Source organism: Numida meleagris, chromosome 1, assembly GCF_002078875.1.
Source record: "Numida meleagris isolate 19003 breed g44 Domestic line chromosome 1, NumMel1.0, whole genome shotgun sequence".
Classification (NCBI taxonomy): Eukaryota; Metazoa; Chordata; class Aves; order Galliformes; family Numididae; genus Numida; species Numida meleagris.
In genome coordinates, this window is record NC_034409.1 from 48690339 (window position 1) to 48708030 (window position 17692).

General features: G+C 45.8%; 1 protein-coding gene across 3 annotated transcripts; it reads left to right on the plus strand.

Annotated features, from left to right (window-relative positions):
* Positions 4924–17011, plus strand: MGP (matrix Gla protein). 3 transcript variants are annotated; one of them, XM_021415883.1, is made up of 6 exons: positions 4924–5068; positions 7471–7535; positions 8070–8124; positions 8289–8379; positions 11938–12001; positions 14206–14281. In XM_021415883.1, coding segments are annotated over exons 2-6 (273 nt in total). In that variant the 5' UTR covers positions 4924–5068; positions 7471–7474; the 3' UTR covers positions 14208–14281. The 3 variants fall into 3 exon arrangements, with proteins under 3 accessions (XP_021271558.1, XP_021271474.1, XP_021271387.1); XM_021415799.1 differs by lacking the exon at positions 4924–5068 and having other exon boundaries at positions 5572–7535; XM_021415712.1 differs by lacking the exons at positions 4924–5068; positions 7471–7535; positions 8070–8124; positions 8289–8379 and adding exons at positions 14486–14521; positions 15632–15707; positions 16634–17011 and having other exon boundaries at positions 11932–12001; positions 14206–14336.

The window sequence follows — 17692 nt, forward strand, 5'->3', positions numbered from 1 at the left end:
TGAGAATGAGAATGAGAATGAGAATGAGAATGAGAATGAGAATGAGAATGAGAATGAGAATGAGAATGGCCTCAAGTTGCACCAGAGGAGGTTCACGTTGGATATCAGGAACAATTTCTTCTCCAAAAAAGTGGTGCTGCACTGGACCAGGCTGCCCAGGGAGGTGGTGGAATCACCATCCCTGGAGGTGTTCCAGAACTGTGTGGATATGACACTGAGGACATGGCCAGTGGGCATGGTGGGGATGGGCTGATGGTCAGACTAGATGGTCTTGGTCTTTCCCAACCTTAATGATTATGTGATTCAAAGATATGTGCAGTGTTTCAGCTGTTGGAGTCACTATCTCTGTTCACTCCTGTCCCTGAGCACAGAATTTGTTTCCTCCCTTTTTTTTGTAGCATAGGCCCAAACCGAAGTCTGAGCATTGCTGAATGCAGGGGAATTAAACCTCTATAATATCCCCCATCTAGGCAGAACCTAGAATTTCAATCCAAACATCTCTGCACCTAAAGCATGTTGCAGAGTGCTGTGTCTGGTCATGAGTGGCTGCTGAGCTGTTGGGAGTCTGGTCAGCAGGAGAAGGGCCAGAACAACCTGAAGGAGACGAGACAACTCTGCCTTCTGTGTGTAGGCTGGCCTGGAGGTTGGAGGAGGAGGAGTGAAGATTTCAGTTATGGTAAGAACTGTTATCCTCTTTATAATAAGAGGAGGAAAGGCACAGCAGACTGACACCTCTGCTTGTCCAGAAGGAAGCTGGACCAACAAACCCAGGCAGTGACACCAGAAGAAAACCCTCCCTGGCAGGTGGACAGACCACAGGGCTTAGTCACCCTATGCCTCTACACAGGACGCTTCCCCTCAGCTCCACTAACAGCAGCCCATGGGCTGGCAAAGAGGTGCAGGCAGTTGACTCTGGAGGGGGAAATATTGTCTGAAGGATGCAGGTGAGGAAGTGGTTTGCAGGAGTGTGAAGGAGCAGGGCAGGGAAGAGCCAGAGGCTGGTATGGGAGGAGGAAGGGACTTGACTTGGGGGGTGATGCTGTCAGGGACAGGCAAGGGTCAGTGTGGAAGGTGCTGGGTGGGTACCACAGGGAGCTGATGATGATGGGGAGGAGAATATAGCAGGGTTTTTTCTGGGGCTGTGAATCAAGTTCCTCTGTGAGCCACTTTGGCTCAGTCACTAAGAAAACTTCAGTGGAAAAACCTGCAGAGCCACAGATGTGCGTTGAAGAAGAAAGTACTTGTTCTCTTCTTTGAATTTCTCTCTTCACTGCTAATATATCTAAAAATCTAGGTAGGCAGGCTGTTCCCCTGAGCTGCAGAGCAGCACATTTATCCAGCGCAGAGGAAAGACTCATGAATTACTGCCTGCCTTCTTGCTCCAAGCCTCTGGGTATGGCAGCTGCTCACTTGCCTTCTGTACCATGGCTGCAACCAGCACAGTGTCCTCCTCCCCACATCCTCACCTGGGCTCGAGCTCTTAAATCTGTGCACCACAGCAGCCCTGGAGCCTCCCATGTCCATGTGCAGGATGAAAAGCCAGGCCTGTCCAACCCACAGCCTGAACTCATGGGTTGAGCACAGAGCTAGGGAAGCCTCATGCTTCAGAGATTCAGATTGTGCTGAAACTCCTGTCCCTCCACCATGTTAGGGGTTCTTTGGTGAACCAAGCTGTGTGGTTTGTATGATGTCTGCATCACCAGCATTACTTCTTGCCCTTTATCTAGCAGCTGAGTCATTGGTTGTATCACTTTCTGTATCTTCTTGCACAGGATTGCGATAGCAAGTTACTACTTCCACAGGCCCAGAAGATATAGTCAGCTTCAGTGCAGTTCACTTCTGGTTCCCTGGTCTGTGGGAAACTGCAGAGAAATGTCAAGTCCCTGGGTCTGCTACTCAGATATCAGGGGACTAGGATGGGCTCTTGCAATTTTCCTGCTGTTGTTGATATTAATGACTGGAACCAATAGAATAATTACCCCAAGAAAAATTCTTCATCTGTTTTCTCATCCATGAGTAATACAGGGCTGTACATCCAAAAGATTGCTTTTGAAAATATAGACATGGATACTTTCAGTATAAATCTGTTGTGCTTTAAGTATTCTTTGGCATTTTGGAATCCAGTGTGGGTGTTGATCCTAGGCTATTTCATGACTTCCCATTGTAATCAAGATTTTATTTTCCTTGGCCAATTACTTATATTATTTGGCTGAAAAGTGGAAGAGACAGACAGTAACTTACCTCAGATTACAAAGGAAGCCTGTGGGCAGAGCTGGAAAGAGAACCCAGGTCTCCCGGATCCAGATATCCCTAGCCTTAGCCACATGGCCAGACCTTCTCTTCACTCTCCATCTCCCTGTGACTACCAAAGGCTATTTTCTTAAATTGAAGTGGCAGTCTTTCAAAGAATATCTTTACATTAAGAAGATTAAAAAAGAGATATGGAAGGTCAGAGAAACCTATGAATGATCAACTGCCTGGTACTTTTTAGCTTTGGCAAGAGCTTTGGCAATACCTCAGCATAGTGGAAAGGAAGGGACTGTTAAATGCAAATAGATTCAGGGTATTTCTGATGCTATAACTGAGAAAGTGATGCTTGTATCCCAGCTTCCTTAAAAGGTTATCACTCTTTTCACATACCTGTTCTTTCACTTGGGGATCTGGATCTTGTCACAATAAATGAGTCTTCCAGCCATTCCACCTTGCACTTCCCTAGCAGTGAAATAATGAATCCTTGTTGATCTGCTAATGCACCACCACTGCAGAGAGATACAAAGCACTCTGGAAAGATGCTGTCCTCCCAGAGAGAAGCAAACAGGAGCAGGGTACCCTGAGAATCACCCAGCAAGGCTGTCCTCAGTATCCCAAACCTCTCTCTTGTCTTTCTGCCTCCTCTATTCAGAATGGAGACCTTCATGGGTGCAAACAACTACACAGACCCTCAATGACTCTAGGATGGAACTGAATGTACCTACACCCCTCTCCCCGCTGGCTCCCCATCTTTTTGTGAGGTGCAGGCCTTTCGACCCTGGCTATGAGTTTATTTCTCTCTTTGCCCATCCCTTACTCTAGAGGCATTGGTGCCCCAAGCATAACCCTGCTGCTCCTGAGGGAAGGTGCCTGCCACAGTGCATGTGCTCCAGACACTTCCTTCTAGAAGAACAAATATCACAGGCAAACTGGGAATGAGAATCCACCAGACATCCTTCTTCCCAGAGATGATGAAGCAACACCTAGCAACACAAGGGAATGGATTTGTTGCTGCACCCCGAGGGCCCTGTTCACAAATACATTTCTGCTTGGCCTGTGAATCCTGGAACTGGTTTAGTGAAACTAGGTGTTGGGCAGAGAAGGAAAGTCCAAAAGCTGCACCATTAGCTTTGTTATGCCAGGGTATGGTGTTTCTGACCGTAACACACCTTCACCTCTTCACAGGAGCCCTCGGCCCAGTCCCTGCCTGAGACAAGCTGTCCTGGAGTTGCTGCTTGCTGCTTGCCCAGTGCCTTGCAAGGTGCCAAGCTCTGTGTCACTCTTGTGCGCTCTTCTTGAATATCCAGGCAGGAGTGTTTACTTTCATTTGGGCTGGGCTTAACCTGACCGTCTGTCCTTGTGCAAGGGACCCATCACGTGCACAAACCCAAAGCCCTTGAATTGTCTGGCTGCTATTCCTAGCTGTGACAATCAGCCAAAGGCTTGGCACTGGTTTGTTTGTTTTTATGTATTAAATCTGTCCCTGTGAGTTTCCCTTTTCCCTTTGACAGGCAGAGACATGCTGTGTTTGGGCAGCGTATGTGGGAGAGGGCTCTGTTTCCAGATGGGCACTTTTCTCTGCTGGTTTGCCTCCAGCCCCACCATCCACTCAGCGAATTCACAGGTGGTTGGGAAAAGCAGCAAATACTCCCAAACAACAGCATAGAAAACAGGGCTAGGAGAAACAACAATGTCATCTGCCCCAAAATGCTCACAAACAGAGTGGAGATGGCAGAGTCTTGAGATGGGCACCAGGGTATGGAGACTTCAGTTGGCTTCTGTGTAGCAGCCAGCATCTGCGATAACATTCCTGGAGTACAGCAACAGATTATCACTATACTGATGGTGCAGAGGTAGACAGAGAGATCAGTTAACACAGAAGAGCTCCAGGGGATGAAGAAGAGGGTGAACTGGATGTCCAAGCCTCTGGGACACCTGCATATTGTCATCTGTCATCATCAAGCTCGAGGCTTGGGAGGCGAAGCGGTGATAAGGGAGTCCTTGGCAGATGGAAAGTGCTCCTGCCTGTCAGGCATCTCCTGTGGAGGAACAAGGGCAGGCATGTAACTAACTACACATCTTTCCCTTCTGGGGCTTTTACAGAACTCAGCACAAACAAGATCTTACTGCTCATGAGTTCCTTGGAGCATTGCCTGGGAGAGACTCATTTGACTGCAGTCCTTACTGGAATTAGTGTTAGCTGTTCATTTCAGGTGTATGCCACTAGTGAACCAGTAGGTTCACTAGTGAAATGATTATCGAGAAAGACAGGTACCTACCTCAAAGTGTTGAAGTGACAGTTAGATCATAGAATGATAGAATCATTTGAGTTGGAAGAGACCTTTAAAGATCATTAGTCCAATTCCCCTGCAATGAACAGGGACACTACAGCTGATCAGGGTGCTCAGAGCCCTCCCAGCCTGACTTTGAATGTCTCCAGGGATGGGGCGTCCACCACCTCTCTGGGTAACCTGTGCCAGTGCCTCACCACCCTGACTGTGAAAAACATCTTCCTTATATCTGATCTAAATCTCCCCTCTTAGTTTGAAACCATTTCCCCTTGTCCTATTACAACAAGCCCTGCTGAAGAGTCTGTTCTCTTTTTACTTCTAGCCTCCCTTTACATACTGAAAGGCCGCTCTCGGGTCTCCCCGGAGCCTTCTCTTCTCCAGGCTGAACAGCCCCAGCTCTCTCAGTCTGTCCGCATAGGAAAGTGTTCCATCCCTCGGGTCATTTCTGTGGCCCTTCTCTGGACGCACTCCAACACGTCCATGTCTCTCCTGTACTGAGGACTCCACATCTGGATCCAGAACTGCAGGTGAGGCCTCACCAGCACAGAGCAGAGGGGCAGGATCACATCCCTCACCCTGCTGACCATGCTCCTTTTGATGCAGCCTAGGATACAATTGGCTTTCTGATCTGCGAGAGCACATTGCCATCCACCAGGACCCACAAGTCCTTTTTGGCAGGGCTGCGCTCTATACTTTCATCCCCCTGCTTGTACTGATAATGGGGGATGCTGCAACCCAGGTGCAAGACCTTGCACTTGGATTTATTGAACCTCATGGCTGAACAAGTAATATGGGAGAAGACTCATTCTACAGATGTCTACGGATGTTTGGTAAATAATATATACACAGCAGAGACTCTCATGCAATATCTGCTTTAGGAAAATTAAATAATATCCTCACTAATCTTAGGCTTAGCCAGCCATCAGTTTTGTAAATGCTTGTGTACTGAACACATGACTCATCCAGTGTATCTTGCTGGTGAACACAGAGCATCATTTTCCAGTGCAGATGTGGCTGTAAGAAGGAGCCTGTAAAAGTAGAAGTCTCAGTGAATACAGCTTAGTGGGAGCCAGGAAGTATTGCCTATGGATCTCATTAGTGGAACAAAGGGGAAAAAACTGTTTAATTAAAGGCCCAGGAAGGACAAGTTCTCTTTGCTGGCAAAAGTCTTTAATGAAACGTCCTACTAAGGAAAAAACCTCTAGGCTATATAGAAGTTATATGTGTGGTTTTAGGTAATTTTGATTCTGGTATTGGGTCTTAAAATGCCATCCTTTATTGTATACAGTGAGAAAAATGAGTGATTAACGTCAGCATGGTGGACCCCAAACAATGTTTACTAAGACAAGTGAGGGAGGAGGTTGAGTTCAAGAATGTCGCCTTATGCCTGCAGCACTGCTGCTCTTCTTGTGTATCTGACCTGTGTTTCCCTTTGGTGTCTGGCTAAAAAGACCACAAATCAAAGTGGGAAGAGCTCTGAGGAAAGTTTCTTATCTCATAGACCACTGCCAAAGCTGCACAATGGTGTGAGATGCTTTTGGATGAAGACTTTTCCGTACTGAAGATATCATAAAATGTCAGCATGGAACCTTTTGATACCTCATTTCTTATTAAGTAAAGTTGCAGTAGTGGAGTAACAGAAGTCAGTGTGAGACACTACAAGAAGGGAAGGCTTTGTTTTAAGCCACACTGATTTCGCTCATTCAGACAAATACTCATAACCACATATTCACAAGCACGAGGACGCATTTGTTCATATGGTTTGATTTCCTTGCAGTGACATAGAATGCAGGACACCAGCTCTAGATTCTTCATTATGTCTCCTGGGTTTGTCATAGTTTGGCCACTACATGCTCATTTTAAATACATTTTCTACATCCTTCAGGAACTGTCAGTAGTTGTGGTCTTTTGTCTCTACATCTTTTCCCACCTCTGAGTATCATTACGTCTTATTGTCTTTTGTCTCCTCATCTAGGTATCTTATTGTTCAGTTGCATTGTTTTTCATAGCACCATCATCTCTAATGATTTGATTTTCTGCTGGGAACTTAACAATCTCCTAATCAAGGTGCCATCAATATACACTGTTCTTGTAGCCCTTCTTCTGCCTTTCTTCTAAGTGCTTCCACACCCAGAGCTCTCCTTCCGTTTATACAAATCCTGTTGCTTCTTTCACTATATAAAGGGAATTATGGCCACTGGCGATAAAGACATTAACCCTGGTAAAGCAATGAATGCTGGATCCAGTGCCATTTTATGAAGAAGAAAAAACTAATTCAAAAGCAGTAAAAATTGATCTATCTTTCCTTCTCCTTTCAAAATTACTTCCTGATTTATGAGAACAATGTTTCTTTATAAAAATAAACAGTTGTCAGATTTAATACAAATAATAAATATGTCTCCAAATAGCATATAATTGGTATGTGAAATTCATTACTATGGAAGGTCATCAAGTCAAATGACTTGGCAGGCATGTGATGTTAGGAACATTAATATCATTTGTAGTTATGCACCAGAAGATAAGAACAATCAGATTTAATGCTTCAAGGGATAAAAAAGTCTTTCATCTCACCAAACACTATTTCACAATTAGCTGGGTATCACGCATTTCCCCCCCAGTCCTCCAATCTTCCTTTGAAGCCTATCAACTCCTAGCAACAAACAGAAACCAAGATCAGGGCTTGGTGTACCACAGAAAATTTTATTTACTTTCTAAAGACAAAATGTATGGCACTATAGATACTGAACCTAAAACAGAACAAAGAAGCAGGGGTGCTTGTAAATATTTCAGTGGCTGCCTGCATTTAAAACAGCCCAGAAATGTTTCAGTCTGATCTAGACTTCACAGGGACCGGCAGGTTTTGAATCTAAGACACTATCTAAGTTCATTGGTTAAAAAAGTCACAACATTGTTCTTTTTTATTTACCAGACAGATGAGCAAAGTGAAACGGCAGCTGCTTTCTTATCACTCTGCATGTCCGTACAGGAAATATGGTGGGTAAATCTCATCTGATCCCAAGCAATGAATCACGTCAGGACATTTTTGTGCTCATGTGGTGAAGTGAAAGGGTCGGAGGTGGACAAGGAGGAGAGATTTCTGCTCCCCTTTCCCACAAGAGCGCAACCCAGAAGCACACTCTGTTTTTACAGTCAGATTTCAGTGTTTTTCTTTGCTTGGTTTTTAATAGGATACTGGAAGTTTAAGCAATTTTAGTCACTTGTATGGATTGGTTAATCCCTGCAAAGGAGCCTCTGCCAATTTTTTTCAACATCCAAATATTAACAATATCCTTTCTCTTCCTTCCTTCCCAGACAGTAAAAGAAATAGGCTGATTGGTGTATGTGGGTGTGTGTGGGTGGGTGGAGGTGAAGCCAAAGGAAGCAACAGAGTTAGCTTTTAGCCCTGAATGCTTTGGTTGATTTTTTTTTTTTTCAATGAATTAAATATCCTTGGTCTGGCTTCTGTGAAATTCTGCTCTTCTGTGTTCTGAATTTCCCGTTACCAGTAATATTTTTTCATTGTTTCAGGCAAATACAGCTGTTCTGGGAAGTCCTGGCCAAACATGGAGAGTCAGTCTTTGAGGTAACTAAATGATATTCCATGGAGAGTGCTATGTATTGGAGTTGAAGGCTTGAGGCAGGCTCAGTTTTTGCAGCAAGCAAAAATGGAAAGTAATGACTTCCCATTGAACTGTACTGCTGACCCCAAACATTCCTGTATTTATACTCAGCTTGAGTTTTTTCCAGGATACTGGGCTTCATTTTGAATTGTGATGGATTTCAAGGAGTGACTTCGAGGATCACAACTCCATGGACAATGGCTGTGAATTTATATCTGGTCAGTAATCTCTGAATCACAATAGATTATAGATTAGCCACCAACAACAGAATACAGTAGCTAAAAAACCCAATCTGTCAATCAACCAACCAACCAACCAACCAAAGAAGCTCCACAGCTCACAAACTCGAAATCTCTATTTATGAAAGTGGCTGATGTAGATACAAGCCCAAATTCTGTAGGACACAGTAAGTGAAGGAAGAACGATCCTTTTACCTTTGGATTTGGTCAGAGAGGAAGGATTTGGGCCTTTTCATGTTGTTTAATTTCAATCCTACTCCTTGGCACTGGAATACTGAGCAACCAGTCAGCTTGAATATGTGAATGTGCTCCATGTATGAGGCAGGACCAACTCACTGAAAGTCATCGTGTAGCATGGAAAAGGGAATTTCTAATGTGCATCTTGGCCTAAAACTTTGGAGGAACCATGAAAGAAAATAGCTATGAGCTGGCATGTGAATCTTTCTCCTTCTCCATAGGAGACTGACACTACTTATAAGCTTCGGGTGATAGTTTCTAAAACACTAAGACAGTATATGGCATATTTGCTTTGTTAGAAGAAATTTCAATTAGAACCAATAGGTATTTTCCCACTATAAACTTTTCTTTTTCCACAAAGCTGTAATGCTGGTGGCAAAATTCTTCTCATGGGAAAGGTAGAAACAGGTTTCAAAGATACATGTTCGAGTATTTTAAGGAAAAAAACAGAACTTACTTCTTATGAAATTACTCCTTTATCCCCACCCCACCACTGAAATGGAAATGAATCATTTTGGTTGTTGTGAAACAATTTTTTTTTGTTTGCTGTGAAACTAGATTTCTCTGGTTTATGTGTACACCATTTCTTCTCATCTTTGAGAATTTTTAAATCTAGTTTTGAAATGTTTAAATCTGTGTTTTTCCTGGGTTGAACAATGGACTTTTGAACTAGCTGTAGGGTTAATATCGGGTAGTGGAATGAGTTTGTTGCCAGAACTAGCACACGTTCAGATATGGATATCAAGTTATTTAAATGTCTGAAATGTGTTCCATTTATTTTCATTTCATACTCTTCTGACTAGCTCCTGTGTTTAAAAATCATCTCTCTTTCTAAAGCTTAGTGTCAGTAAGCTAGTTTTCAGCACGATTTATTTCATGAGGTTGTTGACTTTAATTATATTGTGGATACTCAGATGCTGTTACTTAGTGGCTGAATTATACTTGCTTCTTGGATCTATTCCTAGGCATTACTTAGGACTAAATGAAAAAGTAAAAATAAAGTCTTGTTTTCTCATGTGCTGTAGAACTAGTTGTTCCAAAAAGCGCTTGTTTATCATGTTGAGAAATCACTAAGCCATAGACCCTGTGGTGGCTGACTAACTTACATCCTGAAACATGGGAGTGAGCTTGGAAAGGGCTGTCCAGATCAGTGAGTTCAGTTCTTGGTACTCTGGGCAACCTGGGTTTGGAACCCATGTTTGAAATGCCATGAATGCAATGGAGCTTATGGAGTTTATTTCCCTGCTGCGGTGCTCAGCGACTGCCAAAGCCTTCCTAGAGGCATGAGCTGGGCAGTCAGAGTGGCTTAAATCATTCTACCTCCTAGTGCTTATTGCAACACATTCATAGAAAACAAATTATATCTTTTCATTGAGCTCAGTGAGCTGTTCCTTTCCTTTCCTTCTTTATTTTCTAAACAGCCTCTATTTTCATTGCTCACCCTGTTAATCCTCATTAAGACCACTTCTGCAAGAATTCTTCTTCCCTGAACACGAGTGACCTGGGCCATAGAGGGGACTCCTGCTGAGGTCTCACTGGTATCTTATTCAGTGGCACTAAGTTTCCCATTTCTGACAGCAGATTCTCAGTAGACATCTCAGAATCATCCTTTTGTAATCACCTTTTTGACTCTTGGTTCATAATTGGTTTTGTTCCCTGTTTATTTCCAGCTTGTGAGTTCTTAGTTTACAGCAGGATTTTTATCTACTCATCCCCTTGGAAGACCTTGCACTACTGCCTGTTACCCTCTTTCTGTTACTCCAGCTTTCCAGGCCATCTTTCTCTTCCTGTAGGACCTCTCAGCAAACCCATTCCACTGATGTTCCCTTATTACTTTGTGTTATCAGCTAACCTCCTCAGCAAGTATTCCCTTTCTGAGCAGTCACTAATATAAATATTCAGTTAAGATAGTTCAAAGGGGTATTCAAATGGTATTTTCTGAACATTTCTCCTTTCCACTGCTCAATCTTCTGTCCCATTTTTCTGCTTCCTTATCATCTCACAATTTTGGCTTTCATGCCCATCTCGTCTGATTTAACTAATAACTTGCCAGATGGTACCGTGGCCAAAGCTATTTGGATATCAGTATAGTTGAGAACAGCCAGACCTTCTATGCCTCAGTTTCCCTCAGGGTTCTGTGTAGCACAGGGCTGAATTTTCAGCAGTACCTGAAAGGCAGTAGAAGGGGCACTAGAGATAGTCTCCACTTTGCACTGCTTTTCAGAGGTGGTTCATGACAACAACCCCAACACCCTGAGGATATCCAGGGAACATTTTACTCCTTCTCCCCTGTCCTGGCAGGAATTAAATAAGAAGACACAGCTCTGGCCCACATTCTGCCATGTCAGAAGTCAGGGCAGAGCCCTCCTTCCTTCACCATCCTTAAACCTCTGCAAGCTGTCTGTAGCAATAATGGTATGACTCCAAACCAGACATTTCCATGTCACGTTGCTGTTCTCTGGCTCTGAGAGCCAAGAGCTGCTTGTACAAGTACACACATAATCTGGTACCGTTGTGCCACAGGCAGGTCTGAACTTTCTGCAGTCAAAATTGGAGCCAGCAGTGTGCCCTCGCAGCCCAGAAAGCCAACCCTACCCTGAGGTGCATCAAAAGGAACGTGGCCAGCAGGGCAAGGGAGGTGATCCTGCCCCTCTACTCTGTACTGGTGAGACCTCACCTGGAGTACTGTGTCCAGATGTGGAATCTTCAGTACAGGAGAGATATGGAGCTTGGCTGAGTTGGATCATTGCTGACATGGGTTTCTGTGTGGGCTCAGCATCCCAGTATGGTGCACATGGGCACCTGGCCTTGGAAGCTTGGGTGTGTGGACAGAACCAGGAGCCCAGGACCCCAGTAGCCCAACCCAGCCAGCACATGTCCTGGGTTGTCCAATGGCTTGTCTAGCTCTGTTGTGGATCTGAAGGAGGGGGAATTAGTTGCAAAAGAAGGACAAAAGGAAGTGGGAGAAGGCCTCCTGCACCCTATGGAGGAGCAGGCGCCCTGGCCAGCAGCATGGCTCTGCTCAGGGTGGGCACAGAAAAGGGAGAAACTGAGCTTGTCCTTGGATCTTTGTTTCCAGGCACAGAAAGGCAGCCTGGGCTGTGCCTCCCTCACCCCCAGTGCTTGCTCTGTCTCCCTCCTTTCCCTATTGGCTTGAAGTATTTATTTCCTGGCTGAGGGATTAAGGTGTTTTTGACTGAGAAGGTGGAAGTCTGAGGGTGGATCGAGAGTGGGAAACAGAAGAGGGGAGGAGTCACTCATCAATGCTAATAAATAAAAGGCCCTTCTTTTTCTGTGCAGGGCCCACGACGCTGGGAGAACTGCCCCTTGGACGAACTACAGGCTGGCTTGGAAGGACGGCTCTGTGAGTATGCAGGGACTGCCTCGCTTTGCCTGGATGGCTGCTTGCTATTAATGCCTTTCTGGGGCTTCACAGCTGCAAACTGCTAGGGGTGGTTGCTGTGTCTTGTGTAGCAGTGTGGTTCTCCACTCCAGCAGGAGACAGGACAGAGAGCTGATTTTCCGAATCTCCGCTTTTTGGGGGACTGTGGAAATCCTCCTGGCATTTGCAGGCAGTTCATCTTACCTCCTCTTTCTGTAGTTCTAACCAGTGGATGCTACTAGAAAGCAAGGGGGTTTGGCTCACTGTACCACACAAGGTGTTACATGTGGGGCAGCACAGTGATGCTGGGGGGGGGGGGGAAGTGTGTGCTGGAAAACCCAGGGTGCAGGAGGAGTGAACAGGAGATCATTCTTTCCAGGGGAAAATGCTCCCTGAAGTCAAGTTATTGGTATAGAGCCAGGATGTTCACTGATCCCTTGGAAACTGCCTTGCCTCTGTGGAGAAAAATTAAACATTTGAGTTAAAGGATGTTTGCAACATTTCTCCTGTGGTGATGGCATGGGATACTCCAGGGATCTGTGAGTTTCTGAGATTGTAGTGGAGTAGTCCAGAGAGTAGAAGGCTCTGCCCAGAGTGAAGATAGGTAAATAAAGACAGTTTGGCTGGAAAGTCTGTTGGAGTTTCCCGCTCTGCAGCATCACCTTCATTCCAAAGTACTCCCAGTACCTTCTTCCCTGTGCCCCACTGTTCTCCTGCTAGGCTCTATCCCCCAAGCCTCTATTTCTTGGCAGTTCCCAGAGCTGCCAGACTGTACAAAACATTCAGGAAACCTACAAAATCCACATTCAGCACTAACTCAAAAACCCTGGGCTCCAAGGAATGCAAACAATCCTAGAGCAGAGAATTCCCTTAAAGAGACCAGAGTGGTGGGGCAGGTTTTCATCCTGATTTTAGGCTGAGCACTAAATGGGCACAATGTGGATGGTATAGAGAGCACTGATGCTGTGGGACTGAGCTGCAGTTTGCAGCTTGCATGGTCCCAGCTCCACCACTGCCATGGAGAGTGCTGGCAGACACTGGGTACCCACCTCTCCTCACTGTCTTGCCTCTTTTTTTTTTTTTTCCCCTCATTTAGTCCCCTCTTGTACCACAGAGCTGGAAAGTCGAACTGCCACCTTATGTCCATCACTGCTGCCCATAATACTGGACCCAAACGAGCTCTTTTGGTGCTAGCAGACGAAGTAATGCTCCCAGAGACTCCTGGCCTGGGAGATTAATCCTGTCTGAAAAGCCTTACACTGGCCACTCAGAAAGGTGGTGGATGCCCCATCCCTGGAGAAATTCAAGGTCAGGCTGGAGGGGCTCTGAGCACCCTGATCTAACTGTAGTGTCCCTGTTTATTGCTGGGGAGTTGGACCAGATGGCCTTTAAAGGTCCCTCCTAACTCAAACAGTACAATGATTCTATGACTTCTGACTTCAGAGCCCAGTGGGCCAAAGGCTGCTGGTGGCAGAGCAGAGGCAGCAGTCCTGGAAGACTTTGTCTCCTTTCAGAAAGATGTTGCCCCTTGGGCTGGAAGAGTGTTCTGGGTGCTGCTGTTATATCAAATCTCATGATCCCTGCAGCAGAAGGAATCCCTCTGTATCACTGCTTGCCACTCCTGGAGCAGTGAAGGAGGAGATGGGAAGGGGCAATAGGGCTGGATTCCTGCTCCAGCATCCCTCAGGCTGGGAGGGCATTGGGCCAGCTGGAGGAAGGGGGGCTGAGTGTAGGGGAAGCGCCTGGAGCCTTATTCCCTATGTCTCCCCCAGCAGAGCTGACAGGACAGTCTGGGCTCTGTGTATGCAGACAGAGGATGGCGAGGGCAAAGAGAGCAGATCAGAAGAAATATGTGAAAGGCAAACATGTACATTTGGGATCAGCACACGTCTCTCCCTGCGGGCCCCTGGCAGCCCCTGGAATTCCTTCCACTTGCATAGGCCAGGTTTCGGAGTGTGGAGCGCCGGGGACATGTTTGCCTGTGAATTATGGCCCCCGCCCCAAACCAAGAGAGGAAGGGGAATGCCGCCTCCTTCCTGAAGCCTGACTCAATCTGCTAATAGAAGCTGTGTTGTAATGGCTCCATACAGAGTGTGTACCAACCAGCCGTCTCCTTCCCCACGTTCTTTCATGGGCCCCCTCCTGGATCTGTTTTTATAATAAACATTCCACTGCTAATTTTGCAGGATCTCTGTCTGCCTTCAGTGGGAAGAGAGTGAGGCACAGCAAGAGACGGAGTGAGTGAGTCCTTGCACAATGCGTGCTGTGATCGTCCTTGTGCTCCTGGCCGTCTTGGTCATGGCCGCTACTTGCTATGGTAGGTGAGCTTCTTTTTCTGGGTGGAGCAACAGCTCCAACACTGCAGACGTCTTTGGGTCTGTTTGGATGTGTTATATTCACCTTTAACCATGACATGTGGCTTGAATTCCATGTGACTTACACATGTTGTACTCTTTCTTTCCCCAGAGTCCCATGAGAGCATGGAATCCCATGAGTATCTCAGTAAGACTGCTTTGCTATTTTTTTGAATTCAAAGTGCACTACAGACATCTCCAAGGCCATTTCCTTGTACTTTACTGTATCAGTTAAATAGGCAGAACCTCTTAGTCCAGGGAAATTGAATTCATTGCGTGACAGAGTGTCAAGATAAATAGGAAGGTTAAAACAAAATTCATATATTCAGGCACAATTACATCTGCTGTGCTTTGCAAAGAATATAATAAAAATTGGAAAACACAGAGTCACGAGCTTAGATCCCTGCTGCATGCACCTAAACCAGGTTGAATGGCACCAGAAAAGGACATTGCTCAAAAAGCTCAGGAGGGTACTGTAGAAGCCAGTAACATGGGCTGCCCTTATCCAAGGATGGGGAGAACACAACTCTCTGCACTTGGAAGAAGCAGGTGGGATGTGTGGGCAGGAGGGATTCTTGCTCTGGAAGAGGGAGTTATTGTCACAGGAGAAGCATGTGAGGGTGGAGAATCACTTAGGAATGGGCAGAGAGTTCAAAGCTAAAAAGAAATTAAACCATCTGGGAGAATGACTTCACAAAGCAGCTAGTCAGAAGCGCAAGTGGGAGCCAATGCCAAAGACTCCTCCATTCTACAGCAGGACTGTGTTGTTCCTCAAAAAGAACAGAAGGCACTTTCAGGCCCCTCACTTCAAAATTTCCGCACAGACCTTTGCACAGTGATTGCCCAACCTTGGAGGCAGATAAACTTGTTCAGGCCCTTCCTGTTTTCCATCACAGCTTCACAATCCTGCTAATTCTGCTGTATGTGTCCAGACCCCCCTTGGTCTGTGCTGCTTGGCACCTATCTCTTGTCCCAGCTCCACCCAGCCAGAGGGGCTATGGCAGCAGCTTTACCCAGGGTGGCTTGAGTAACAGCAGAACAAAAGCAGTGTGTGTGCTTCCATAGAGGTTGCACTTGCAGAGGGAAAGCTTGTCAGTGAGCCAGCAGGGCGGGCAGGCAGGAATATTGGAAGGTGCTGGATCTCACCAAGTGTGGTAGGGCAATCAAGGAGACTGTCACAAATGTGGGAGAGGCCCTTGTGGAAATCAGGTCTTGCAGATAGTGTTTATCTACTCTGAACCACCTCTTGTCTTCCCAGACCCCTTCCTCAATAGGCAAAGGGCCAATGGCTTCATACGAGATGACACAGGACTAAGAGCTGTCCTTCAGGAGAGGTATGTTATGGCATCAGGGCACTGAGGGTGGGAGCATGGAGAGGTATCTCCTTGCCAAGCACAGGCTGGTACCAGGGGAGGAGCCATGGTGACTCCTTGGAAGCCTCAGCTCTTCTCTCTGCTTGAGGTTCCCAACCCTGGAAGAACCATGGAATCAGTAACGTTGAGAAAGATGACTGGGATCATCTAGCCCAACCATCGGCCCATCCTCACCATGCCCACTATGTGCCTCAGTGCTACATCCACACGGTTCTTGAACACCTCTCAGAAAGCAGAGAGTGGGTCCATACATTCAAAGTCATGTTCGGCACTGGAGGAGTTCTTTTTAAATTTGTCTGAAGGAAGGAATAGCAAAAGGAGAAGGAATCAGTGTGGGCCAGCTGGAAAGGAAGCTCAGCCGGAGATCTTATTCCACTCTTCAAGTCTTGTGCAGAATTTGCATAACTTTTTCTGAATTGCAAGGCCTTCTGTGGGCCTCTTTTCCTTGTCTATAGAATGCAGATAAAGGCAGTTTTACATCTTATGCAGGGCTTGTGAAAATAAAGGGTGAGGCACAGAAGGGAAAGCAGTACCAGGTAGCCCCTTAGCGGGAAGCTCCTTGCCCTCCTTTCTTCATGCCTGGGGTTAGAGAAGAGCAGAAGTGCTGGAGGGAGCAGACTGGGGGACTATTCCTGCAGCGCCGGACTGAGGCAGGAGCCTCCCTCTTATCTCCACAACTCTGCTTAGATGTGAAGTAAAAGGTTACCTAGGGAGGCAACCACTCCTGCTGTATTCCCATTGGTACCCTGGGTGTGGTGAACACTGGTATGCCATGGTCTTGGTATCTTGGTGGTAGAGGCTGGGATGGACTCTTAGACCTGGTAAGGCAGAAAAGGGCTGTAGATGGATATTTAAGATAACACCTCTCATTTCTCCTACTTTTGCAGGATCAGAGAACGTAATAAGGCACCTCAGGAACGTCAGAGGGAGATCTGTGAGGACTTCTACCTGTGTGAACAGTACGCTCTTAACCACGGCTATCCTGCTGCTTACAGGCACTATTTTGGGAGAAGGAGGAATAAGTAAAGATGATCTGTCCCCACCCTGGGGCTTGGACCTCAGGGTAACCTCCTAGGAAAAGCAGTAGCTCTGAAATATATTCAGTTGCTTGTGTCCCTGTATGTTATCCTGCCTGCTGCTTCTCTCCCATTTAGCCATGGATGCCTACACTGTGTTAATTAGCGCTGAGCTGACGTAGCAGAGATCAGAGAGAGTTCAGGATGTGGGTGTTTGCTGCACAATAAACTGCTGGTTTGATACAGTCATCTCACGAGTGACAGTATTTTAGAGGATGACTTTTCACAAAGAAGCTGAGTTTCTTTATCAGAGAACCTGGTGCAGATCATGGAAACAAGTCCTTACCACACAATCACATGAGGTTGGAAAGAACGTACAATGATTTTGCTCTGGGGCCTACAGCTGACTTGCTTTAGACATCGCTGGCAAATTTCAATTCCCGACCTTAGGTCATCTTAAAATCACCTGGTGTTCAGAAGGCAGGGTGAGATGCACTTTTTGAAAACAAAATCTCTATGAGCTTTCCTCAGTTGGGTAAACAACATCCAAGAGTCTGTTTAATCCTAAAGACAAAGTTGGTGTGAAAATTAGTGGCAGAAAAAAACTGTCAATGGCACCTTGTTCTCCCAGCCACCTTTGATCCTGGTGTATGGTGCTCCTGTCGAAAGGACCATGTGGTCCAGACTTTATTCATATTTTTTCAGGAGTGCTGTTTTATCTCTTTTCTTCCAGACAACTTTAGCATTAGCCTTTTACTTTGAAATATTATATAGAAATTATTATTTTTTATTTCTTCAGCTAAAATCAATAATGCAGACATAAATTCTCCTTGGTTCAACACCTTGCTCTTGTTGACGTAGAAAATCAGTTTGAATCATAGAATCATTAAGGTTGGAATGACCAGTAAGATCATCTAGTCCAACCATCAG

What these genes read in the sequence shown, in the direction of transcription:
- MGP (XM_021415712.1), top strand. Translation starts at nt 14,276, where the DNA reads ATGCGTGCTGTGATCGTCCTTGTGCTCCTGGCCGTCTTGGTCATGGCC. An exon ending in CATGGCCGCTACTTGCTATG is followed by an intron (nt 14,337 to 14,485) that starts GTAGGTGAGCTT and finishes TTCTTTCCCCAG; the next exon opens with AGTCCCATGAGAGCATGGAA. An exon ending in GGAATCCCATGAGTATCTCA is followed by an intron (nt 14,522 to 15,631) that starts GTAAGACTGCTT and finishes TTGTCTTCCCAG; the next exon opens with ACCCCTTCCTCAATAGGCAA.